Here is a 26,791-nt window from a genome sequence, read left to right as displayed (position 1 = left end):
TGGTAACAATCAAAGGAAGACCGCAACTTTACGGACGCTCGGAGAGCCGCAGGGTCCTTCGGGGCTCCGACCTCAGGCGCGGCTCCCGCGGGAGGCGCGCGCCACCGGCGGCGCGGCCCCGCGCGCTGATTGGCTGGCGGCGCCGGCGCTCTGCGGCGCCGTGGCCGCCCGGCTGCCGGGAGCGGGGGGGCCGAGCCGCCCCCGCCGCGGGCGCCCCGCGCATCCGCGCCCGACCCGCCGCTGCCGCGGGCGCGCCGGGACCGGCAGCGGGAGGAGCACGGGGGCCTCCTCATCCGCTTCCTTCTCGTCCGCGTGCGGCGGCGGCGGCAGGCGCAGCATCCTGGAGAGCGGGAGGCCGGGAACAAAGGCTCCGCGCCAGCCCCGGCGGCTCCACCTGCCCTGCCCAGCGGAGATGGCGTCCCTCGGCTTAGGGGGCCTCAACGTCTCCGCCCGCAGGAAGAGCGTCCCGTCCCGCAACGCCGCGGTGGAGAGGCGGAACTTGATCACGGTGTGCAGGTGAGCCCCGGGCCGGGGCCCTGCCCTGCCCGCGGGGCCCGTCCCGCCCCCGCTCCGCACAGGTGGGCCGGGGGCAGCAGCGCGGGGTCGGCCCCGCCGCAGCCCTGTCCGGGGCAGGGGGCCGGTGCCGGCTCCCGCGGGGGCAGAGCAGCCTCCTCCATCCATCCTGACTCAGCTCCCGGGAGCACCGGCGGGGGCAGGGGCTCACCGGGCATGCCGCTGCTGCGGGGCGTCGAACGGCCTCTCTGGAAGCGGGGGACTGGCGGGTTTGCTCCCGGCACCGTGCTTGCGCTCTCGGCGGCGCGGGAGCCGGGCAGGGCAGGATGAGCGCTGGACTCGTGCGGGCACAGCTCTGTAGCTGCCCTTCCTCTGCCGCGGGCCCGGGCCGGAGTTCGTGCGGTGAGCTTTGGAGTTAATGGGATGGGTCCGGGGGAAGAGCTTCGGGCTGCTGCCCGTGTGCTCCTCCTGCGAGCGCGCCGGTGCCGCAGGACCATCCCGGAGAGGCTGCGCTCCGGGATATTTTTATCTACGAAATCTAGATCAGGAAATCTGCAGTACTAGAGCTACTGTATTCAAATTTTCTTTCTCTCGTTTTTTTTTTTTTTAATTTTATTTTATTTTAAAGGATCTTAGTGCTGAGCTTACGCAAGCTTAGTAGCAGATCTATGACGTTCCATTTAAGCGTTTCCACTGCTGTCAGTGTGGAATTCATGCAGCATTTCCAGGTGTGCAGCAGTAACGTCATGGCAAACTTTTAATACATGGATGTGCTGGTAGCAATGGCTCCATTCGGTCGTTTGTTTCAGTTGCTCAATTTTGAAGTTACTAAAGTAATTCGAATAATAGCTCAACAGATTCATGAGGGTTATGATATAGTTTTAGTTCCTGCAAATCTTTACTAAAGTGACAGGACAACTATTAGATGATTTTGTACCATCATCACTTAATGCTGCAGCAGGATTTTTAAAAACCCATACACGGTCGTATTTCCTATTTTTTTTTTTTCTTTTATGGTATACTGTTAGCAGGTTTTACAAAGTGTGACTTTATCATTCATATCATGAATTTGCTTCAGTATTCCTTCAAATCATAGTATATGTGTTTGAGTAGCATCAGTACTATTCTGTCTTTTCCTGGGCTTGTATGCTTATCTCTGCTCCTACCCGTGAAAAAGATACACAACAAAAAAAATTTAAACAAAGTTTTTTATCAAACCTGCTGAAGTAGCTTAAATAATAGAAATAGAAATAGAAATTTTCACTGTTGTTGCAGATATTGCCAGTCCATGTGCTCTGGAAAACACTGTTTTTATCAAGTAATCACACAATTGTACAGGATATAAACAGTCCTTTTTAAAGGAATATATTGTATTCTATAGAACTTGGGGTTTTTTTCTGCCTCCCACTTGAGAAGAACTTTTCTGTGCTCTGTGCTGTTACATTGGTTTTTTTGGTTTATTTGATGTCCTTGTCCTGAAGTTGAAGTGATGGTGTAATATATTTAAAAATGCTTAGAAATCTGAGGGAATTCACTTAAACACATATAAAACAAAGAGCTGCTGCAGAAACTGCTTGAGGTGTATTTTTATTATTTCCAGGAAAGAGACTTAATTTTGCTTTTCTTCACAAAACCTAAAGTTCTTCGTTTGTGAATACACATTAAAATTTGGAGAGAATGTTGAGGAGGAAGGATTTGCATTATTATGATGTATGTACATTGATTTATATTTTTGTTTTGCCAGTGTAAGAGTAAATGTTTAAAATATGTCTGTGCTTTACTGTAGTTATTGCACATTTTCTTTTATAGAAAAATGTTATTTGTTAGGAATAACCAAGTTTGTATTGAAAAGAGTAAAATAATAGTCCTTTCCTATCAGAATTCTCTGAAAATAAGAAATTGTTCTGGTAAAAAATAGCTCCAGTCAATTGATTCAATCAAATTTGGATGGTATGGGCTGTTCCCCAGTGAAGGGGAAAGATCACAAGGAAAATACTCATCTGAGTTACCATCTGTTAACAGTCTTTGATAATTTAATGAATTGTTTTTGTCAAAGCTTCAATTTAGCATATTTTTACTTAATAGCTTTACCACATGTTAAGGTTTTAATCTCTTCTTACAGTGATGATGTCTAACTCCTCCTGCAGATGTGGGTAGTTTCTTATATTTACAGTTTGGAAGGAACAGGTTTTATTTTTCCACTTGTTTTAATGTAGTCTTTGATAAGATTCATGGATCAAAGATCCGTATAGATACAGAACAACTGAGACAGGTGTCAGAAGTGATGTTCGTAGCTGAAACCCAGAATTTCTGTTAGCACAGACTCGAACAACTATTAGGAAATACGCTTTTAAAACGGTGATTTTGCTAATACATGTAAGATCTGTTGCAGTGACATTGTCTCCTAGCTTAACTGTCTGGTTTCATGATTGCCATGTTTAGCATAAGGCATATTGTATTATAATCTTAGGGATTATTCTGTAATAATCATTTGAATTCTTTAAAATAGTGTTTTAATGACACTTCCCAAATTGCAAGCTAAATAATCATGAGAAAATCCTTTCAGTCATTTGAAAACTTAAAAATGCAGAATCCAACAAGGAAAAGGGACAGATTAATACATCAGTCTGATTTCCCACTTTTTTGCTTTTTGGTGAGAGACTTGTTGCTCTTTCGGAAATAAGCCTATGGGGTGTGGGATGTATCCACAAAATATTTGGCTTTGGTTTGGAGTTAGTTAAGAAATCTGGGAGACTTCTTGCCCATCTTGCAAAACAGTGGAACAACCTACCCTAAAAGGATTGGTTTAAGTCTTTCTTATTCAAGAATGTCTCCATTTTACATAATTCGTAAGGTTTTGTTAAGGTTGGGAGAATGCTACTCTTTCTACATCTTCTTTTTGGCTCAAGCGAGAATATATTTGTGACAGAAAATTATGTAATAATCCAAATCATCAGAGTTTGTTAAAGGTCATTTAGCAACATTGATATTGGAATCTCTATAATGGCAGTTATTGTAGAAAAAAAAAATAACAGAAGTCAGGGAGTAAAAGTTGTTGCAGTAACACAATGGGAAGTGTTGGATAAAATACTTTTTTTAAAAAAAAGTCTTGAAGCAACTGGTATAATAGCAACAGAAGCTACATTACTCATCTGCTCTTACAGTCCACTTGGAAGTTAACCTCTGGTTGTAAGCAGACTGCTGCTCTGGAGTGCAGTGCTGCTGTGGCAGCCCAATGGAGAAGAGATGGAGTGAGGCGGTGCTTGGGCTCTTTGCCCAGGTAGCAAGTGACAGGACAAGAGGACAAAGCCTCAGGTTGCACAAGGGAAGTTTAGATTGGGTATTCAGTGAAATTAATTGGTGGAAGGAGTGGTCAGCCATTGGAACAGAGTGCCCAGGGAAGTGGTAGGATCACCATGCCTGGAAGCGTTCCAAAAAAGTGTGGATGTGGCACTTGGGGACATGGTTTAGCATGGACTTGGCACTGTTAACGATTGGACTCCATGATCATAGAGGTCCTTTCCCACCTTAGAGATTCTGTGAAGATGGGAGCAATACAGGGAGCCAAGGGAACAGCTCTAGCTATTTGGACCTTTTTTCTTCATAGCTCTTGTGTTCTTCAGACCTGACCTTTTGTTTCTTGATTTTCAGTCTCCGTGTGGCTCCACATAATTGTGCAAGAGCGTAGAATTTCTGGTCTGGGGCCCCATACACTGGAAACCACTTCAATGATGGAGGAGAATTGCTTACTTAGTGTACAGTGTAACTTAGTTACAGTATAACTTATTCTCAAAGGCATAACTTCTATATACCCTTAATCCTTTTTCCAGTATACATGGTAAACATGGTGAAGTGTGAATATCTAATATGCAGAACGCACTCATGACTTTAAACTTGCACTTAAATATATGTTTGCCTCTTTGTAGTATTTGGAGAAAAAAAGATAACACACAAGTATTTGCCTAAGAGTATTTTTTTAAATATCAAAAGAATATTTCTAGTGAAACAAATTTTGCTTGGTAGTGCTGTTATCTTCCTGGATTATAGAAGTAAGTACATACTTGCACTCCCTGTAAGTTCTCCTAAAAGCAAATGTAACCCAACTTTACTATAAAGGTTTAGTTTTTTGATGAAAGGGTAGACATGTGAAAATTAACATTTCTGACATTATGGCAGTAATAGGAGCACTTAAAAAGAACACTATTTTGATGATGAGCTCTTAGACTGTATTTTATAATCAGACCCTAGGTATATAAAACATTTTTGTTTCCTTAAATGCTAGATATTTTTTTCTTCAGTTGTGTTGCAGAATGCTTTAAAAATAAAAAGAAAATAAAGCTTATCTCTGATTTTTAGAAGTGTTGTGAAATTGCTCTTAAGTGTTTCTTCTTGAATATATCTCTATTTTTGAATAGGTACTCTATACAACATTAAGTAGTGAACTTTCAAGTATGACATTAAATACAGGAAAAATAGACGTAGCTTTATATTGTACTCTACTTGATTTTGCATTTTATGGATGATCCTATCTTATGAGTTTTATGATGATATTCCTGTATACAGGGCATTACATCACACTGCTAACTCACTGTCTATCTTGTGTATGGATCTGTGAGTGATGTGCTGCACTGTATCTTTTTCAGACCTGCATGGTGTGGGAGGACTCATCCTGTTACAGTTAATATTAGCTTAGTCATGGCATTGCTATAGGCATTTGTTTTTCAAAATGAAGGGTTTTTTCTTAATCAAAAATTTCTCAACTCTGATATAGCTTTGAGGAAGCAATAAGTTCTGCCATTAGAAGAGTTAATAGCAGTTGACTGGTGGGCATGAATGTCTCTCACTTACTCAAAATTGGTTTAAAATATGGAGTAGTTCAAAACTGAGTCATAATTTGGCACTGCAGGAGAAGCTTCCTCCTCCACCCTAATTCACTCCTAATTCTTGTTCTGCAAAAAACACTACAGCAATAGAAGCCTGCAGGAAAGGTAAAATAGGGAGTCTTTATTCAGAAGTTTACTGAGTAAAACATATAATTGAGTGGAAACTCTTGAGCTGTGTGCCAATTCAGTTTGAGCACATTAGTTTTGTGCATCAGAAGGCTGTGCTGACTCCACTAAAGAGACAGTTACATCTGTAGTACAGAGCATTTCAAAATAGTACCAGTGTAAGGAGCTTCATTCCAGCCCATGCCTATAATGCTGTGCTGCTTCTGCAACTGTGCCACAGAAGTGCTTTTGTTGAGATGCTGTAAAGGATGTTTTTTATGAATGTATCCATATTTAAGAGTCACTTCTTCCCTTCTTTCCAGGACTGAAAATCTAGAACAGTTCATAATGAGCACCATAAAAAGTAGAACTGGCAAAACTGAGGAAGCCAGCACTCGCTCAGGTGTAGGATCTGGGAGGAGCAGGCAGAGTGAGAACATCTTGAGGTGGTACTGTTGACATTTGAGTGTTGTGAAAACTATCTCCTCAGGCTGCAGTATGGCTCTGTTAATACAAATAAGATTGTTGCAAAAAAGCATAATGAATCTGAAGCATTTACTACTTTTAAGAAATTTTTCTTGAAACTTGAAACTGGAAGAACAAGTTGAAGAAAGGAAAGTAATGGATAATGATAAAAATTATGAAGGTAGAAGAAAAATAAGTCTTTTGTCACATTTGTTGAGGTTTAAACTATCCTGTGAATAAGAATAAAAGTTTGTATAAATGTAGGAGTAACTAAACACAGCAAGCTGGCCAGCTGAGTAATTGCATCTTGTCTGCATTTTACAGTGAGTTGATTCAGCCTTTCCAATTTTAAATGTTGGATCATTGAAATTGAAAGCTTTTCTAACATAATAATGAAATAATATAGTGCTGAATAAGGATTACCCCCATTCACAGGGAAATCAGCCTAAGTGAATGCAGAGTTAATAATGCATAAAAATTAATTGTTTTATAATATGTCTAGATTATTTTTGCATTAGATGAGATTAAAGTGTTCTCATAATAGGATAAAGTTTGTATTTCTGATTATTGGACATGGATTTTGTGAATAAAAGGAGCACTGACAAAATGTCAAGCAAAAAATGTTTATGTTTAGGATTACAAAGAGAAACTGATGTTGGATGCTTTTGAGTGCTTGTTTTTCTTCAACTGCATTAAAATAGTTTAGAAAAGAGAAAAATAATTGACTCATTTCTGTGTGGAAAGGGTGGGGATTTTTGTTTTCTCTCTGTTTTTAAGGATTTATGCCTAAAACCAGCAATACCAATTGCACTTACATGCTGTATCTGAACATTCTGTGTGTGCCTGTTGATGTCACTGAACTTGATATCATCAAGGTGGATTCTGGTTCCTTGCTCTTTTGGTTTATACAAGTTATGGCCCTGCTATAGAGAACCACTAATTATTCATACAATTTATGATTGTCCCATATTTTTTGCTCTAGGTTTTCAGTCAAGACTCTGATTGACCGTTCCTGTTTTGAAACTATCGATGATACTTCCCCTGAATTTAATAATTTTGCAGCCATTCTGGAACAAATTCTAAGTCATCGACTGAAAGGTATGCTAATTAACTTCCTTATTGGTGATGATTTTGGCATGAGAATTTGTTTATACAAAAGCAATGTGCATCTGTACAGACAATGCTGAATGAAAGCAATGGCTTTCTTTGTGTGTCTGTCCTATTGCTGTTACCTTCCTGATTCTCTGCATTACTATGGAAAAGTGAAAGCAAGTATTTCTGTGAAACATGTTTCCAATGATCTTGTTGGAAGCCTTCTGGGCTGGTAATTAAGCAAGTGAATGTTGCCATGGTGCTAAGCTCTGTCTGCTTTTCTGCTTTATGATAAGGCTATGTCCTAAGAGTCTAAAAGACAGTTATATTATCTGCTTCAGTAGGAGCTACAGAGCGTATCTGGTGCTGCTCCCATTTCTTCCTCCCTTCCTTTTGTTGCCTTCTTTTCCAGATATTGTTTTTAGGTCCATCCATTCTATTGCCCCACCCCTTTAGGGAAGCTGTTTTTTCTGCTGGAATGTCCTGAAACAGATTACTTTTGAGAAAGGTCAGTTGTTGATTTCTTCTTGTATCAAGTCAGGTGTTCTAGTTGCAGGTAATGTCTGCTTGCATTTTCCAACTGTTCTAGAGGAAACTGTTTTGCTCAGAGAACAGAGTGTGCTTTAGCAGTAACAGCCACTAGCAGAGGACCTTGGAAAAGTCTTCTCTCAGTTCTGTATACAGTTTCTGAAATGATTTCAGGATTATGAAAAACATCATAATCATCTAAATATAGATGTGTAATATGACAATCTACTCATTTTCATACTTTTTAATATTCATAACCAAGCTTTGTGAACAATACTGTGTGTAGGCTGACATTTGAATAGCACAATTACTACCTGCTGTGGTTCTGTCAGAGGAGGTAAAAAATGGTGCACAGTATGGTAGAAACACAGGGTTTGTCACATTGTGACAAAAATTTTTGGACTGATTATGGGTACTTAGCAGCTTGACTCTGCAGGGAAATTGCTCTCTTTTCTCCTTCTCCTCCTCCTCCAGTTTCAGCAATATTTGTGCAAAAGTAATTGTAAATTTTTTTTTTTTTGTCAGCTTTCTTTTGCTTTGCAGTCTTTTATTCAGGACAGGCAGTACAGAGAAGAAGCCTTGACAAGCTGGCAAATGGAATTTGCAAGTAAAAAATAATTTCAAGTAAGAAACTGAGAAATTCAAATAGCTAAATTTTTGTTCCAGTCTTCCCCTTGTAATTGCTAGTATAGTTTTCTAAGTTTGCAGAGTTAAAATTACAGAAAAAGGCAGGAACTTGTGGATTGCGTTGCAAACTGAGAATGTTTTGATAATAAGCTAGTTGACTGCTTGTAATTTTTAAAGATTTTAAAATAATAAACCAAAAATTGAGATAAGAAATGTACTATGGCACTTAAAATTTTAAGAGGGTATGTATTCTACAACTTGGGACTTGAAAGAAATTGTATTTTATTGATGGAATTGACTAATGTATTCTGAATGTATACTTAGATAAAGAGCTTCATTGTATTGAAGCTGTCAGGATAATCTCATGGCAATGTAGCTAAACGGATGATCCAGATTTGAGAGTTTAAGTATATTACTTTAAGGCCATGACAAACCACAGTTCTTAATCTTTAGCTTCCTTTGGAAGCACGGCTGAGGAAAGAAGAAAAAAAAAGAAAAAAAACCCCACTTACTTTATGTTATAAAGTATGAAGTTTGCTTTTATTAGAAAACTTTTACTGGTAACTCTTCTGTCATTATATTTAATGTATTTTTAAGGAGCAAAGCATAGTCTTGATGGAATATAGTGACTGTTTCTGTTTATTGGTTTCATACTTGATTAGGATCCAGACAACAAAAACCCAAACCCAAAATGGCAGGAGGAAGGATGGTTATTTTAAAGGGAAAAGAATTCAGCTACAGGGATTAGAATTTTGCACTTCTTCTAAAACCACTGCAATAAAAAATTCTGTAATAGTAGTTGTCCAAGCCTTATCTTAGGTGTTCTGGAAAAAATGGCTGTTGTAGAAACACAAGGACCATGTAAAATGGATTTTTGGTAGGTACCCAATCTGATGCTCCTGGTAGCAAAAGGGTCATGAAATAGCATTTTTTTATTTAACCACCATGAGTGGTTTTGTTGATTTGATTTTTTTATATTCACTCTTATTGAATAATTAAATTTTGGAAAGTTTTTAGAATGTCATCCAATCCAACCTCTTGCTCAAAGTAGGGCTGTCACAGATTACTCATGACATTGTCCAGTTGTAGTGAAAATGTCCATGATGTTTCTTAAACTCAGTGCAGTTTGCAGTTTTATTTCCCACTTTACTGCCCAACTTAGACTTTGCACTTAACCTTTTGTGGTTGTGTGGTGTTCACGCGGTAGTGAGCCAGACCGAGAAGTTGCACAGGCAGAAAACTGATGGCTTCCCCCATGAATGTGCTTTTTTTAGCCCAGCTGCTCATATTTTTAAGAATATTTTATGTATAAGTATTTGCTTAGTAGTAAAATGAGATTGATTGGCAGAAGCAAATTAGATCACACAACAGAGGTCTATAAATGCTGCTTTAATGTATCTGTTCATGTGATACAGAAGACTTGGCACATATGACACCAAAATAGTTCCAAAAAGGTAACATAATAAGCTATGGCACTACCTTACAGCTGCATGTACTGCCAACAAGTATCAGTCAGGAATAGGCCACTGTTGACATTAAAAGCAATCTGAATTGCCCTAAGGATGAGAATTTGAGCAAGCTGTATTAATTCTTCCTGCTTATGCCTTTTTTTTGTATTTTTAAAAGTCCTTTATCATGCTTTGAATTTAATAAATATATCTTCGGTGAAGGAAGCAGATGGACCACAAAATCGTGCACCTCTAGGAGAAGAAGAACCTGCCACTTGAATTTCTTTAGCTCATAGGGGATAGATCTTTGACACTACTTTGGCTATGCTTGAAGCTAAGCCTAGTCATGTCAGATAAAAATTCGTATTTTGAATTTTACTTGCAGTATGTATGATTTGCAGTATCCCTTTAATCTATGTTTTCTTAAAATCTGAGCTTGCTACAGAAAAAGCGTTAGAAGTCTTTCACATGCATTAGTAAAGTTTCATAAGTGCAATTCAAGACTTGAAATAAGAAAAAATTAGCTTAAAAAGAGCTCATTTTGTATGGGGACAAGTTTTTGCACACAGCGGTGCTGGCAGTCACCAGAGGGCAATATTAACCTTACTTGTTCCATACCTGTTTGCAGGTATGTCCAAAGTGAGGACTGTGCTTGCTGCTTCCTCTGAAAAACGGGTTGAGCTGTTGTGCTGCTGCTGAAATTTACATGGAGATGTTGCAAGTGCTATGTAGTTTTGCCTTTTGTTTTCTAAGTGCAATACATTGCAAACTGGAAAAAAATGTGAAGGATTTTGGTTGTAGTTCCAGAAGACGTAATGATCTCCTCTATTATTTTCTCTCAGCTTCTGAGGGAATGTTCTCTGTATACGCAAAAGAAATTGTGATTGCAAAACTTTTTTGCTTATGCATCAGTTTCTCTTCAAATCGAAGTACATTTTGAAAGAATACAATCTGTTCCTGAAATAAAGATAACACTACCAAAGCAAAGTGGTATTTTATATTTTTAATTATATAATATTTTTAAGAATAACAATCTCTCTACTTGATTGTGTTAGTGAAATGTATATGCTGCCTATAGAAATAGCATAAATACTTCTTGCCTCATATTTTTAAGTCACAAGTTTGTGCTCTGTTGTGATGGAAGAATTCTGTGAAGGACTTGTGAGTATTATTTTAGCATAGTAACAAGAAAAAGCCCAAGAAAGTACACATATATACACAGAGCCTGCCCTAAACTTCTCTTTGTGCATCACTTTGAAAACAGGGAGAGCTGCATAATGCAACTTTTTTTACATCTATGAGTCAGTTTTCAGTTGGAATTCATGGACTTGTTTGTAGAAAATCCTTTCAGTAAAGGCAGCATGTTGGGGAGTATTTAATTACATTTATCTCCAATTAGCAGAGCAGATCTTGATGTATCTTGTATTTTGATTTAAGGTCAGATCACCTGGTTCGGCTATGAAAGCCCTCGTAGTTTCTGGGACTACATTCGCGTAGCGTGCCGAAAGGTCTCACACAATTGCATCTGCAGCATTGAGAACATGGAGAATGTCAGTTCTTCTAGAGCTAAGGTAGGGAGGAGAAAGGCTAAAGTGACTCTTACTGCATTGCTATGACATTTCTGTACCCGTAAAAAACCATAGTACTTAGCTTGCTCTACACATCTTTTCATTGTTCGAAATATTTTTTTAAATTTATGTATTATACTGGTAAGTATTTGCTTTTAAAAGCCCCCAGTTTAAGCCCCCACTTTTAACTTGAAATGTGTTTTCTTTAAGATTGCTTTCTCAGTATGAAAAATTCTCAATTCAGTGATTGTGTTATGTTATGAAAGGATTGTCCTCGGGTTTTTTACTTTACGTAATATTTTGAAAACACAGTTTTTTAAGGGAAGTTAAATTCTTGTGGACATGCCTAAGAAATAGTGAAATTGTAGAAATTGGGTGATTTTTTTTTCTTTCCCCTTCTAGTCATTTTACTTCATGTTGAATTTATGCACAGATAGAATAGGTGTGATCAGCTCTTAAGATTTATTTTATAGGTCTTTCTGAATTCTGATATTTTTAATAGATATGAATATTTAAATTCAGTAGATAAGATTATGCAAGTCTATTTTATGAAATATTTTTATAAATAAATAAAAACTTCCTATTACTCTGTGGAATGCTTTATCCCAAACAGTAGACAGACAACCTAATTTGTGCAGTGAGTAATTTGTGCAGTGAGTGTGGAGAACAGTGTTCATTTTATAGGGGAGTATTTTGAATATCTGGATATGAAAAGACAGCAAGCATGTTGACACAAATACCAATCATGTGCATCAGTTTGACTGGTGGTCCAAATAATAATTCCTCAGCCTGGAATCTGTCAGCAAGGATTTGCCAGTGCTAGTTGGCTCTGCTTTCACTAGAGATACATAGGCTTTAGTCCATAACTAAGCAGCATCATCAGTTTCTTGACTTCAGTCACATTCTAAATAAATGCAACATAAAGGCAGCTATCCAGGTAAAAGTCCTTTTAATTTCAGTGGGATTTAATTTAATTTCTATGTTAAATTTTTTGCTGTGCTGTTAGTATTTATGAAAGCAATTTCATTTAGCATTTAATAGAATCATAGAATGGTTGGGGTTGGAAGAGATCTTGAAGACCATCTAGTTCCAATCCCCTTGCTGTGGGCAGAGACATCTTCCTACTCTCTTTTAGCTTGAATCTACTCCCGTTGTCCTGTCACTACATGCTCTTGTAAAAAGTCTCTCTCCATCTTTCTTGTAGGCTCCCTAGAAGGCCACAGTTAGGTCACCCTGAAGTAAAATTATAATCTGCTGTTGGTTCTGGTAGAATGTCTGTAGTGATATTCAGCAGTCTGTAGTGATATTAGATGCCAGTAAGCACCAAATATATTAAGCATAAAGGCATCTTACTACTTACCTAAGTGTTTGTAAGTTTATATGGCTTACAAGAAATGTTCCTGGTGTTCACAGAAGCACAGTCATAACTGTGGCATCCATTGAAATGTCTCCCTCTTGTAAACCACAATCCTGTGTGCCAGACCTGCAAACACAGCACAACATGCTTTCCTAAGGGCTATTTTTTCAAGTTACTGTTGTTGGTTATGGAACTGTTTGAGTGAAGTTTTGCATTTGGACTCTAAAAGATTTAGGCCTCTTGGATTTGATTTCCCGTCTGTGTTTTATGTGCATGTTCTATAATAATGTTATTACTGAGGGGAAAAAATATTGCACAACTCATTTTTTTATGTAAATCCCTCAAAGATTTGAATGAATACAGAGAATCACTTTGAAGGACAAGTTTCTGCCACTTTACTGGGGAAACAACTGGACGCTTCCAATACCATTGATTTTAAAATGTGAAGCTTTCTGACCTGATCTGCTGCCTCCCACATACATGAGCTTTTCAAAAGGCTGGAGCATATAATTAAAGAAAAAACCCTCCACTCTCTCCTTAAATTTTTGGATAACTTTATTTCACAATAAACTTTGTGTCTTTGTAAGAATGCATTTTTTATTTTCATTATTGCTGTAAAGAAGTACATCCTAGCAACTGTTTCTGTTTAATGGTAGTTTTGTTTATCAGTCATTTACTCAGGTAAACCAGTGGTATTAGTTTTCAGATTGTAAAACTGTGTCTTTCTGTAATGCTTAAATATTTGATACCTGTTTTGTCTTGCAGGGTCGAGCATGGATAAGAGTAGCACTTATGGAAAAACATTTGTCTGAATACATTTCCACAGCTCTGAGAGACTTCAAAACAACCAGGTCTACAAGAATTTTATTTTTGCAATATTTTAGTAAATGCTGTTTAAATGAGGGACTTGAGAGTGAATGGTGCACTTGATTTGTACAGTAAAGGATGTCATTAAGGAAAGACCTGTAACCTAGTGAAAGGCTGGTGTGGATGTGGTTTTAGTATGGGTAAAACTGCAAAATTGAAAATCTTTTTGTGATTTAAAAAATGTGGAAATAAGCCTGGTATTCTTGAAAAGTCAGAAGCAAAGAAAACCTCTCTGAAGTAGGAACTAAATCTGAAATTGTGGTGTAGTAAGGATAGATGTAGTATTCATTTCAAAATTGATAGAAAGCATAAGGACTCAATGAAAAATAATTCTTATAGAACTTCTTATGAAGCAAAAAAGAAGAGAATTCCAGCAACCTCTTGAGAGCTGTAGAGTAGCAGAATTAGTAATCAGGCATAGCTGGAATTCCTGATATAATAAGAAAAATGTATAACAGATTCTTGTTTTAACTTCTAATGATAAAATCAGGGATGAGAATATGTGATAGAGAATACTCTTGCAGTTTTGGACTGGTTTTAGATACTCTGATTATTAGATGCTAGTTTATCTCCTAACAAGTATGTCTTAGAGATTTTTCATGAAGTCGTCTGAATGCAAGTGGATCTGTAACATGTACTTTGTGTTGAACTCTGGAAGTTTAGACATAATGAATGGGCTTTAAAACAAAAATAATTTTCCCTGTAAGGACTTCTGTTCATTTAGCATATTATTTGTTTAATACTCTTTGTCCAGAGATTTCCATATAGTTTGCCAGTATTAAGCTGATTTTGAAACACAGCCAGGTAAACATCCCATTTCATTGCAGTTTCAAGACCTGTTTTCTTACCCAGATTTACTTGCATTTACAGTGGACAAGAAAGAAAATCTGGAAAAGATTGATTAATACTGCTTCAAACTGAAAAGTCACATGGGTTTCTGAGGAGATGAGGAAGAGTAGGGTCACAAATTATGTAGTTAAATAGTATATTCTTTGTCCCTGTTTTGATAGTGTAGTTTGTTAGTGGATAACAATGGTCTTACTTGATTAGCAATTTCAAATTCTTTTTTCTTTTGAACATGTTAATGTTTAATATATTTGAATGTTCTTTCAGTGGTATATCTTTTCGAAACAACTTCTCTTGCATTCCAAACATAGTAAGTGCAAAGTTTCTTTTGAAGTAATATTTTAAAATACATCTAATGGAAATAAAAATTACATTTTCAGGTTTTGGTTGTGTGGATTTCAAAGCCCCTAGCAACAATGGGCATATTTTCTTTCCCATGTGGGATTTCAGATACCTAATAACTGATCTGATTTTTGGCTAATGCTTTGCATCATTTATTTAGCATTTTAAGTCATATATTTTACTATATGCATATTGAATAATTATTAGTATAAACTATAAATTTCTTGTGTTACATATGAATGTAGAACACAAGATTATCTATCATGCTGATAGCTCTTTTTAAAACCTCACTGTTGTGTTGAAGGGCCTGAAGGTAGTCCTTGAATGAAGCAGCACATTCTTAGTGCTCATGTGCATATTAAACTTGGAAGAGGGGTTGGATTAAGCATGGACACAGAATTATATTTCTAACTAATTGGTCAGACTCTTAAATTACAGCAGACTGTTGTGTTGTGAGATGTCAAGTGTATAGCACTGAATGAAGATTTGTGGGTTTTCCAAGGGGGCTGTTGGTTTGGCTGGATTGCTGCAGCTGTCTTTAACCCTGGCAATATCAGTCTAACTTCTGCATCTCACCATTGAAAGTGTGCCTTGTCCTTTTTGTGTGATTTCTCCCTAGGCACTGTTTTACAAGAACTCAGTGCAGATTGGTACCTGGCAGTGATTCTACAGATGCCAGTGAAATAGCTGGTAATCTGCATGTACTGGGAGCACTGCTGTTTGTTCACAAATAAGAGTCACTGTGCTGAATCAGATGAATCCCTCTAGCTCAGTGCTCTGACTCAGCCAGTTTAGCCTCCTAGTGCCCTTCTTGAAGTCAAAGAGTACAGAGCTGAGTTTGTACTTCCTAGCCTCACTATCAGGACTACAATCTCTGTCTTCTGAGAGAAGTCTTACAGATTTCTTCCTTCTACTGAGAACATCCCAGGTCTTGGATGACTCATTTCTCTGTAGTGAATGGGTGTCTGTTACAAAGCTGCAAAAGTGGGACTTCTCACAGCATGCATTATAACACATTTCAATTTCTGGAGCTGGGCCTCAAAACATGTCTTTTCTGGATGTTCACCATGCAGCCAACTGGAGCTCTCTGAACTATCCACAAGATTCATGCAATTCTTAAAGCAGATGGAGTTTTGGTAGGGCATTATTGCTGGTACTTGTCTGGTTGTAGTCAGTAATCTGGCACATTCTTGCACTAATTCATTGCTAGGACGTAAAGGTGAACTGTGCTTCTCAGTTCTCACTTAGTGACATTTCAACCTTGTCTTTGGTACTGAACATCTTGGTTTCCCTCTTACCATATGTAATTCTCAGGTGAATTCTGATGACCTTCCAGCATGCATCTTCCCAGCATGCAGTATTTTCAGAAAAGGTAAACTACCTGAAAAACAGCTGATTTGTGAAAATATTTTTTTTAAAAATATCAGCTACTAGGAATGAAAATTGAATGTTAAACTTTAAAAGAACCTGCAAGTACAATTGTAAGAGAGAGTTTCTTTTCATGTGATGGAATCATTACTTCTTTATGTACGTGACACAAATTCTTCCTTTTAGAGGTAAAAAATAACATACCTTCATAATTTTTTTGCATTTTAGCCATCCTGTTCTACTAGTTCATAGGACTAATATTGAAAATTCTTTTTGCTTATGTCTAAATTCTTCTGTGTTTTAAGATTGTGGTGTTTTGTGCTATGTAGTCTATTAGTCTGCTTTATTTGAAACTAAATATGAATGCCTCTGGGGTTCATTAATTGTTTTAATTTAAACTGTAATTCTTCAGTTTTTTGCTAAATATGAAAAATGGCTGAATTAATTTCTTTTTTATTGAAGGAGGTTTTATGAAGATGGAGCAATTGTTCTTGGTGAAGAAGCAAATATGCTTGCTGGCATGCTGTTGGGACTCAATGCCATTGATTTCAGGTACTGTATTTGTGTTCTTCGTAACAAAATGCTCAGGAAAAGTACTTGCAAATCAATGTATTATGGAAAACATTCTTAAATTCCCATGGTAGTTTGAGAGACAAAACTTAGGTTGAGGCAGAGGGCAAGACACAGACCTTGAATGGCTCTTCTAGATAAGAACCAAGTTGTGCTTTTATGTAACTGCATGATTATGGGGTAGTTTCTTCAGATATCAAAATCCTAAGAGGAAAGAAGTATAATTGCTGAAGGTATTTCAAACCTATTAAATGAAGTGTATAGACATGACATCTATTAAAGTTATTTTTAGACTGTAAGGAAAGCTGTGTGATTAAATAGTTGGTTGTGTCCTGGTACTCGAGGACAGCATTGGAACTGCATGTGTAAAAGGTAATCTTTAACTTTATCACTTCTAAATTTGAAAAATGTAATCTAAAATGACAATTTAATATTAATTTATGTTAAAATTACCTGCAGCTGAGCTGCTTAAATTAATTGACCTTTGCAATTTGTATCCAGGCTTTTGTGGGCTTTCCTATATGATTAATTCTGTGGTTTTGAGGTAACAAAAGTGCAAGCACACCCTAGATAATAAAAAAAACCAACACGGCATGTCTATATATATACATATATTAAAAAACCCATCAGCAATATCTAAAGATTACAGTGCCTGTAAAAAGATAGAACCTGGCTGGTGCAAGACCTTGTTAATATGCCTGGTTGGGCCAATTTAGCCTTGGGCAGAGCCATATGTAGAGAGTTTCATAATCCAGTGCAAGGGAAAGGAGACTGATAATACTGTTTTTCATTCTTCTGCCAATTCACTGTTAGTATTTACCTTGCAGTAGCATTAATGCTTGTCACAAACCAATATTGGAGATAAACTGCCAGAAAACAGAATGCGTTGAGTGATTGACCATTGCCAAAAAGCTCTTCAGAGATTTACTGCTGTTTATGTACCTCTGTGCCAGGCTTCTTGGACCCTTCTATGAACCAGCCAAATTGCTGAAAAATGAAAAAAGCATCCCGAGTAATAGGACTGGATAGTTCTTTTTTTGTTAGCTAGTTTGATTCACAGAAGCCTCACAGAAGCCTATTAGTGACAGAAATTATGGGAGGGAGAATAATGCTTAGAGAAGAAAAGGAACAAATAAGGAACGAGCAGTGTTTTCCCCTTCTGGTGGTAAAGAGCATTTAGTTCAACTGGCTGTGGAACTGCAACTAGGTGGGGAAAAGAAAAAAAATTTGAAACAACCTATAAATGCAGTCTTGATGGCTGCTGAACCATCATGGAGTCAGATAAGTGCTAATACCAGTGTAAGGAGGGGAATGTCATGTTTGCATTTTAAAAAAAAGGGAAAAAAATAAGGAGGGAGAGGGTGAAAACACAGGATAGCTTCTTTTTCCAGCATTGTTTCATTAGAATGGCTTAACTACATCCTCAACATATGTTCTGGAAGAACCGAAGTGTGCTGCAGGATGATAAGAGTCTAGCCTTGTCTACAGCAAAATTCAAATCTTACCAGATATTATTAGTTTAAGCTTTACATAATCTGAAATTAAACTGCTTCTGTATTAACCCTGTACTTGGAGGGACTACAGCCATATATAAATAAGCATTGCAAGATTAGGTCTGCATTATGTAAATCCTCTCATAAATAATCATCAATTGACTGTGTTTGTCTCAAAAGCCTCGGTGGTACATACTAGAGTATGAGTGTGTAGTTGCATGACTACTTGCTCTTTCTCTGTCCTCTGATTTGTAATATAAAGGAACCTGTTAATGATATTCAGACTGCTGGTTGGCTCTTGAAGACATTTGCATTTTGTCAATGCAGCTTTTAAAAGTCTATGAATTTTCTATGTAAAATGGGAGCTTAGTACTACAGGGGCATTTTTATTGTGCCACGTATCACAGAATGGTTCAGGTGGGGAGGGACCACAGTGAGTTGTCTGATCCAACTTCTCTGCTCAGGCAGGGTTATCCTAGGGCACATGGCACAGGATTGTGTACAGATGGCTCTTGAATGTCTCCAGTGAGGGACTCCACAACCTCTCTGGACAGTCTGTTCCAGTGCATGGTCAGCTGCACTGTAAAGAAGCTCTTCCTCATATTAAATGTAATTTTCTGTGCATCAGTTTCTGCCCTGTGCCTTTTATCCTAGTGCTTGGAACCACTGAGAAGAGCCTTCATAGTATTGTGATTTGAATGGCTGAGAAGCTGTATCCATTCTTTGCATGTTGTATATGAAATTTGTTTTCAGTTCAGTGTCTCTTATAAATGTTGACTAGCTTATCTATGTGGAGCTGTAAGTACGAGTTTGGGCTGGAGATGAGTGAGCTTGCGTGAGAACATCATCTGATTTTTTTTTTTTTCTCTCCCTTCACAGCAATATGGAATTAGGTAATTGTAGTCTTGGGGGGTGCTTTTTAACTTAGTTTGTTTTTCTTTTTATTTTGGGGAAAAAAGACCAGCAACCCTTTAGATGTACTTCCCAATTAGCACTTAAATTACTGCATTGTCAAAAATGGCACTTTGCAATTCAGTTAGCAATAGCTGTGACTTACTAGAATCTGTTTGTCAATAACAGAGAGAGGAGGAATGAGGAATATGAGCCTTGTGAAAGCATGATAATTTTGTCATTTCTGTGATAATTAAACATAGTTGAAATGCAATCATTTATTTCCAGTAAAAAATATACAGTGTAAATGAGAGCTTTATAAAGCTACAGCCATTTAAGAATATTTTCCAAAAGTTCGGTTGATTTATGTTCTTCAGCCTGGTGCACCTCAGCACCTGTAAATGTCTGAAAGGAGAAAGACCCTGAAATATTTCTGAGAAAATTACTTTTTACTTAGTAGAATGGTTATATAATCACTCTGCAAAACATTTAAATGATGTTAAATGTGGAAAATTTCAAGCTTGTCCATAATTCTTCTGTTTCTGCTGCTTCAGTTAGCTTTCTGGTTATTATCTTGCCATCTCCCTGTATTATTAAGAATAAAAGTGAATATTTAAAAATTTGGGTTTATAGTACCAAAAAATTAGAAAAACTGAAGTTTCAGGTTGGTAATATTCAACTGTCACTGTAATTTAATTTTCTTGTAATAAACTTACTGTTCTTGCTCTGTTTTATCAGTTTTTGTCTTAAGGGTGAGGGATTGGATGGAAGCTATCCAGCTGTCATAGATTATACACCATACTTGAAGTTCACTCAAAGGTACTTTTTAGCTTTACTGTGCTTTTTTAAATTATATTTCATTGGCAAAATTTTACTGTTTATTTGGCCTCTTATTTTTAATTTCATATGCAAAATGATATTTATCTCTAAGTACAAACCTGTACACTTGGCTACCTCTTTCTTTCACACTGTTGGAATTGTTACATGATTCATGAAATATGAGTCATCAAAATTTTGTTTCCTTGATTCAGAATAAAAGTTCAGTGGAAAACAAATTCCGCATGATCACTTTGAGGATCACCAGACTAAGCTGTCTTTTCTCTTAGGCCTTTTCTGCATAACCAATAACTAGTAAAAAGTAGTTATTTATAAATAAAAATAATACATACCCTGATAAATATAAGATATGACATAGGCAATATAAACCATTAGCACATAACAGAAAGTCATAACCAGTGGCTATGTAAACTGACTTTTTAGCTGCATCCTGCTCCTCTGATCAGTCTTGTGATTAATAATAAAAAGAATTCTCTCTGTCTAATAAATCAAGTAGTAATTTGGCATCACCAAAAAGCATGGAAATTAATGACATGTTTTCTGTTATTATGTTTACCAAAAGGAGAGAAGCAGTTAGGAATAGTCCTGAATATGTACAACTGAACATGAAATGTCCTTGTTACTCTCTCGAAGACATGATGTTAGTGACAAATTGTGATTCAGTTTGTAGCATGGCAGGATCATGGGGTTATGGAAATCATTACTTAAAAAAACCTAGCAAATTCTGTTAATGTAGGGGGAGATATAGTTGTAAGGTACAGTTTTCATATGGGCACTGGGATAAATCAGTATCACAGAATTGTTAGTGTTGGAAGCCCCTGCCAAGACAGTGTCACCTGTAGCAGGTGACACCTGGAGCAGAGAGAGACACTCCACAACTTCCCTGGGCAGCCTGCGCCGGTGCTTTGCCACCTTCCATGTAAAGAAATTTTGCTTCATGTTGAGGTGGAACTTCCTGTGGTTTAGTTTATTGCCACTGCTGTTCCTCCTGTCACTGGGCGCCATTGAAAAGAGCTTAGCAGCATCCTCTTGACATCTCCCTTTGAGATATTTATATGCATTGATGACATCCCCTCTGTTTTTCTAGACTAAAATATATTCTTGTCTTTGAGACAGATGTCTGCATTCTCTAGCATGCGTTGATTCTGGAAGATGTGAAGATATTTTAACAATGAGTCTGCTTACTGTGTAGGGAGATACATTCTGTGAAGTAACAGACACAGGATCTTTGCTATAAACATAGATATACATTCTGATTTATCTTGATTTGATGTAATGAAAACCACTTTTTTGGGTTTCTGCTTTTTTTTTTTTCTTAAGAAGCAAAATATATTGTAATGCGTTTACCCTTTGTACTAAGGAAAGTAGCCCACGTACAGTTGTCTAACTTGGCAATGATCGCAAGCAAATTTTTGTCCATTTTTAGGTGGCTGTAGAAACAAAAGCTTGAAATACAAGTTGTTTAGTAATCCATCATATACCCAATGTTTCAATTTTTTTTTGTTTGCAGAGCTTTGTAAGAAATGCAATGTTTCAATTTCAACCAGAATTTGCATTTTTATAAGCACAGCTTTTGACTTGGCTAATAAGTATGATTCTTCAGTTCTGACAGCATCAGCAGTGATGAAGAAGAGCTAAGAACGCTGGGCAGTAGTGGCAGTGAAGGCAGTACTCCAGAGAACATTGGTCCTCCTTTCATCACAGATGAAAACAGTTGGTACAACAAATGCAAAAGGGTAGAACAGAAGTACCGGCTTGCATTGGAACAGAAGGTAAAAGATTAGTTTTGTGTGGGGGCTATGGGACCAAAGCTCATCACCAGCCAACTGGTGATACATCCATCTAAGTAAAGGCAGGAAAATATATTAACTCCAATCTTGGTAGTTACATACACTGTATCTCTAATGCTGTTAGTTTGTGAGCTTGAAGTTCACATGAATTTTCTGTTCCTTAGGAGTCACAGATTTTTATTGTAGGTATACTGACAGTTGAAGGCTTTTATTATGATAGTGATGTTAAACTTTAACACTTAGTCTTAAACTAAACAAAAAGGATCAGCAAAGTAATCCATTTAGATGAAAGGTAAAACTATCTTCTCAGTGATACTGAGAGGAGTTTTTAGAAAATAGGTAGTTTTACAACTTGATTGAAGCAGAATGGGAAAAGAAAGCATGAAAAGATGTGTTTGTGTTGGATTTTAATTTAGGTAGCATATTGAATGTAACTACAGATACCGAAGGTGGTTTTCCATCTACCACCAAACATATCTGAAGTTAAAGGTGAAGTGAAATATATGTCCAAACGTTTTAGAAATTTAGCATTTTCCAAGCAAAGTACTTTTCAGTTTTTTATAACAGCGTTATTACATCTACAGTAATTACAATGCATATTAGCTAGTAGAGAGAGAAGAGGGCACACTGTTCATACACACCAAAGAACTAGTGCACAAAGAAAGAAAGAAGGGGTCAGGAAAAATTACAGGAAAAAAAAATAAATGCACCTGGTTAATTTTTTTAAAATAACTTCTAGTAGTATTTTTAGTATTCTGTTTTCCTAGCATAAGAATTTGATTTTTGTGAAACTATAGAGTAAACCATATGAAGGGCTGGAACCACACAAGGATGCTTGGAGGTGTAATTATTTCCCTGAATACAGAATAGGTAGAATCAAAATTGGTTTATTTTAATGCACTTGAAAGAACATAGCTAGAGTTTTTCTAAGTAACAGTGAAAGAGTCAGATTTACTATGGGATAATAGATACTTATTTATTTATATTTTTTTTTTTAAATTATGCATACAATTATTGCTTTTGTGTTTTGGGTCTCTTAGACTTTGTTTTTGAAATATAACCTGAACTGTTGCATCCAGGTCTCTGGTCCAATCTTCTCAGCTGGTATGGTATCACTTTCCATAAGGAAAGAACTTGTGTTCCTGGGGTCCTCTCTGGTACAGGTGGCATTTTCCCTGCACAAAGCATGCTGGTCAAAAGGAATCTCTTCAGATATATAAATGGAAACCTTTATCTTGAACCTCCAGAAGGAATTCCCATTTTTGCCATACAAAAACATAGTTTGAATGAACACTTTTCCCCACAATGAGGAGAGTTGTCAGTCTGGAGAAGCATTGGAGAGAACAAAATAGGTGGATGCTTATTTTTCTTGGTATATCCAGGTAGTTCATTTCCAGAGATACTCCATCAAAGTTGTGACATACATGTGTAGAAAAAGTACTGAAACATGTAACCCACAGCCACAGTCAGAATCACTAGGAGCCTTTGTTTGCATAAGCACAAAGGCTGTCAATGGCTGTGATAGCAAATGGTGATTTTGGTTTATTCATGAGTCCAAGATCTAGAACCATTCCCATTCCATGGAAGTTATTTCTGGTAACATTCTCTTAATGAATTGCTAACTTCTATAGATAACTAATATAGGGGTGAATTTAATTCAGTTGTGGGATAAATCTTTGGAAACTTTGGTGCATTTAAGCAATTTTCAAAATGGTGGCTACTCTGACACTTTCCTGTTGACACTTTCCTGGTTGTCCTCCTTTGGAATGCCTACTTAAAATTGCAGCAGCAAAATAACTTCTTTTTCCTACAGTCAGAAAATTTTCTGTTGTCTAATTTTTATTTGGGATGTGGCTGCCAAGTTTTTATATGATTCACTTCAACTATACCGCATCTGCTCTATTACAGCTTGAACAAATGACCATTAAGATGGACCATGTAATAGAACTCCTTTCCCAAGTGTTTCTCTCCCTTCCCTTTTTTCATGCCAGTAAGTTGCACCAATGACTGAGTTGCACTCAGTGCAGTAGGTACCAGTTAATCAGAGACTTTTTATTTGAACAAAAGGGCTTTCTGACATTTGTGTGTTGGAAAATTGAGTGTTTGCAACAAGAAGACCAAGTTAAAAATAATGTCTTTAGTAGCTGATACAGTAAGTCTGATAGATTCTTCTTTTGCTCTATTGTCATTCATTTTGCCCAAACAGTGGTAAACTCCTTTTGTGCCTCCCAAGTAAGTATGTGTGCTGCAGCCATTAATAGCACCAGGTCATAATGTGACAAGCAATTAGATTGCAGGTAAGAGAAAGGTCTCAGTTCTGAGCCATTTGAGTGGTAGGATCAGGTCAGGTGTTACTTTAGCAAGCTAAATACTAGCATTCCTTTATTGAATCAGCTACACTCTACTGGTTTACATCAAGACTCTTTGGTTATGCTACTATCCCATCTTGGGTACTTGAACAAAGAAGTGGAGGGAAGAATAAACACTAAGCACATGATTATGCACTGCTTTTCTTCTAATGTACTCTTAGCCAGTGTGTATCACCTGAGGGGCTGCCTGAAGCTAAAAGGTTTGTCAATCTAGTAACCCAGGATAGATGTCTCTGCCAAATACTTGTCAAATAACCCCTCGATTCCATGTAAAATTTCACCATCCAAACTCTTTTTTTTTTTTTTGGCAATGCATTCTGTGAATCTACCATCTGTTGTGTGAAAAGCTATTCTGTCTTTTGAATCTGGCTCCTAAGAGCCTGACTTCATCATGCCTAGCTCTTGTTTTTTAATAAGTTAGGAACTGTCTTTTACTTTCTGCCCTGCCCAGGCCACTCTGGAAATATGACAACTTTGTATTTTCCAAGTTGTATCTTGTCCAGATCAATGAGTCATACTTTACACATTTGTTTTTTATGTAGAAATTATCCCTTCCCTGTTCTGGAATGGTTTAAACTGTTCACTTTTGAATAGTAAACTCCTGAATTGTTTGTGTACTGTTTATACTGGAAGTTTATATACGTATACTGGTGGGATGTGCATCTCTGTGTCATTATAGATAGAGGTATTTACGGTATACATGGATTATGTTTCTGATACTGGTGCTTCAGGTTTAAAATACTTCTGCAAAATGGTTTGATTTTTTTCGTTTTGTTTTGGGGTCTTTTATGTTTCTGAGAGGCAGGAAATTTGTTATGTTGTTATGCATCATTTAGTGCTTTTGAAGTGCTACTTAGAACTCCAAGGAATATCTTAGGAGTCAAGATAACAGAATTAGTTGATGAAGCAGAACTAGGCATAGTGTAAAGCTCTCAAGAGTCCTTGAAACTTGTACTGAAACTATAAAGTCCCTTTCAAATATAAATATATCTAATGGATAGAACTATATTTAACTATAAGATCACAGAATAGTTGTGGTCACATGGCACCTCTGGAGATTGTCTTGTCCATCTCCCCTGCTCAGGAAAAGGTAGACTACAGCCAGTTTCTCAAGGCCTTTTTCACTCAGGCTGTGAATATCCTGGAGATACACATTCTCCAGCCTATTTGGATGACCCATCCCAGTGCTTATTTAATGGGTAAAAAAGGAAAGAGGAAAGAAAAGTTTTCCTATATTGAAATAGTTTCCTATATGCATGTATTTCAGATTGTGCCCATTGCCTCTTTTCACTGACTGTCAGTGAGAAGAATCTGATTCCATCATTGATACACCCTCCCATTAATACAGATGCACATTGATATGATTCTTTTTCCTTACCCTTTTCTCTTCAGCCCTGACCTGAGCAATCCCATCTCCTTCTGTTTCTTCTTCTACCAGAGATGCTTCAGACCCTTAACAGTCTTTGTGGTGATGAATTGCACTTTGTTATGAGCTAATACCTGTTTTCTTAACAAGAGTTGAGAACAGACACACCCCTTCTGTGTTTTGAGAACTACCTTTTTTTAATATCTTTTTTAAAATGTGGGCACATGTAAAACAGTTGCACATTTTTCCACAGGTTTCAAGGAATATGCACAATTTTATGTAGTGTAGACTTACTATATTTGGTTTTAATTGACTCTTTCTAAGTTACTAACATCTGATATGCTAGTACCTTCTTTGTCATTGTAATGTATGATTCAAAAGTTCAAAGAAACTTTAAAATAACATTGGATATTTTATTCATAGTAATTCTGGATCCCTTTCATTAACTATAAAGATCCACATAGATATATTCTACTCTTGCCCTTGTGTATTATCTAACATCTTGTATCTGTTCAGTTGTAAAATTCTGGTTTTCTTCCTTGGACTTGTGACAGTTGTTTTTGAAAATGAATTAGTCTTTCATGCTAGAGGCTTTCCTGTCTTGTTTTTTCATCCATTTTTCTACTCTGCAAGAATATAAATAAATATGTGATTTTCCTGTTACCCATTAGGAAATCTCAAAGTAATCTAAAGTCAATTTAAATTAGTCTGTTTAAAATAAATAATCAAACCTACAACAAACCCAAAATAAAATTGTGTACATCATAAACCAACAAATATGAACGTGCATAATCGAAAGTTTTGATAGTGTGTTCTTTAAAGTTTTCTGATAACTTTTTGTTTCAGGGTTATCTTGAAGAATTGGTACGACTCAGAGAAAACCAGCTGTCTGAATCTGTCTCACAGAATAAACTGCTGTTACAAAGAATTGAAGATATGGATCTAGCCCATAAAATGGAGAAGGAGCAGCTGGAATATATCATTGTGGAACTGCAAGACCAGTTGTAAGTTAGTATAATGGAGGAGCATTGCTAGAGCAGCATTACTTAAATTATTTAAGTTATATAACTATACAATATGTTCCTAATCCTGTGGAAATGAGTCAACTTCTTAAAGAAATTGATGTATTTTAGATCTTTTTTATCTGACAAGTCTTAGATTTGGGAATGGTTCCCTGGTAACTGTAGTAGTGTAAATCAGAATAATTCTGAGATTGAATATTTAAATTTTTTAAAATCTGAAATAGCTTACAGTAACTTGCTTAATTTTTTAAATGTTTTTATAAAATGTTCTTTATATTTTATTACTTCCAGTTTTAAGGCTACCCCTAAAAGTATTGAAACCAGCTACCTTTTGAAGAGCATTTTTTAAAGGTTAGGCAAGAGGGGTAAAAAAATATTTATTTTTTTTTGTCTAGATTTTAATTTATTTGTGATGACTCAGTTTGTCTGGTAGTCCTAAAACTA

General features: G+C 37.0%; 1 protein-coding gene across 1 annotated transcript in view; it reads left to right on the top strand.

The window, feature by feature from the left end:
- Positions 1-214: 214 nt before the first annotated feature.
- Positions 215-26,791, top strand: part of RUNDC3B (RUN domain containing 3B) — a 46,582-nt gene continuing 20,005 nt past the window's right edge. The window contains exons 1-8 of the mRNA XM_021551740.2: positions 215-516; positions 6,949-7,064; positions 11,099-11,232; positions 13,352-13,437; positions 16,472-16,561; positions 19,702-19,782; positions 21,404-21,572; positions 26,172-26,329. Of these exons, the coding sequence (XP_021407415.1) occupies positions 413-516; positions 6,949-7,064; positions 11,099-11,232; positions 13,352-13,437; positions 16,472-16,561; positions 19,702-19,782; positions 21,404-21,572; positions 26,172-26,329 (938 nt within the window). The 5' untranslated portion in view covers positions 215-412. The remainder of the gene's footprint in view (positions 517-6,948; positions 7,065-11,098; positions 11,233-13,351; positions 13,438-16,471; positions 16,562-19,701; positions 19,783-21,403; positions 21,573-26,171; positions 26,330-26,791) is intronic.

The sequence above is a fragment of the Lonchura striata genome, chromosome 1, assembly GCF_046129695.1.
Source record: "Lonchura striata isolate bLonStr1 chromosome 1, bLonStr1.mat, whole genome shotgun sequence".
NCBI lineage: Eukaryota > Metazoa > Chordata > Aves > Passeriformes > Estrildidae > Lonchura > Lonchura striata.
This window is presented reverse-complemented; position numbering and strand designations above follow the sequence as displayed.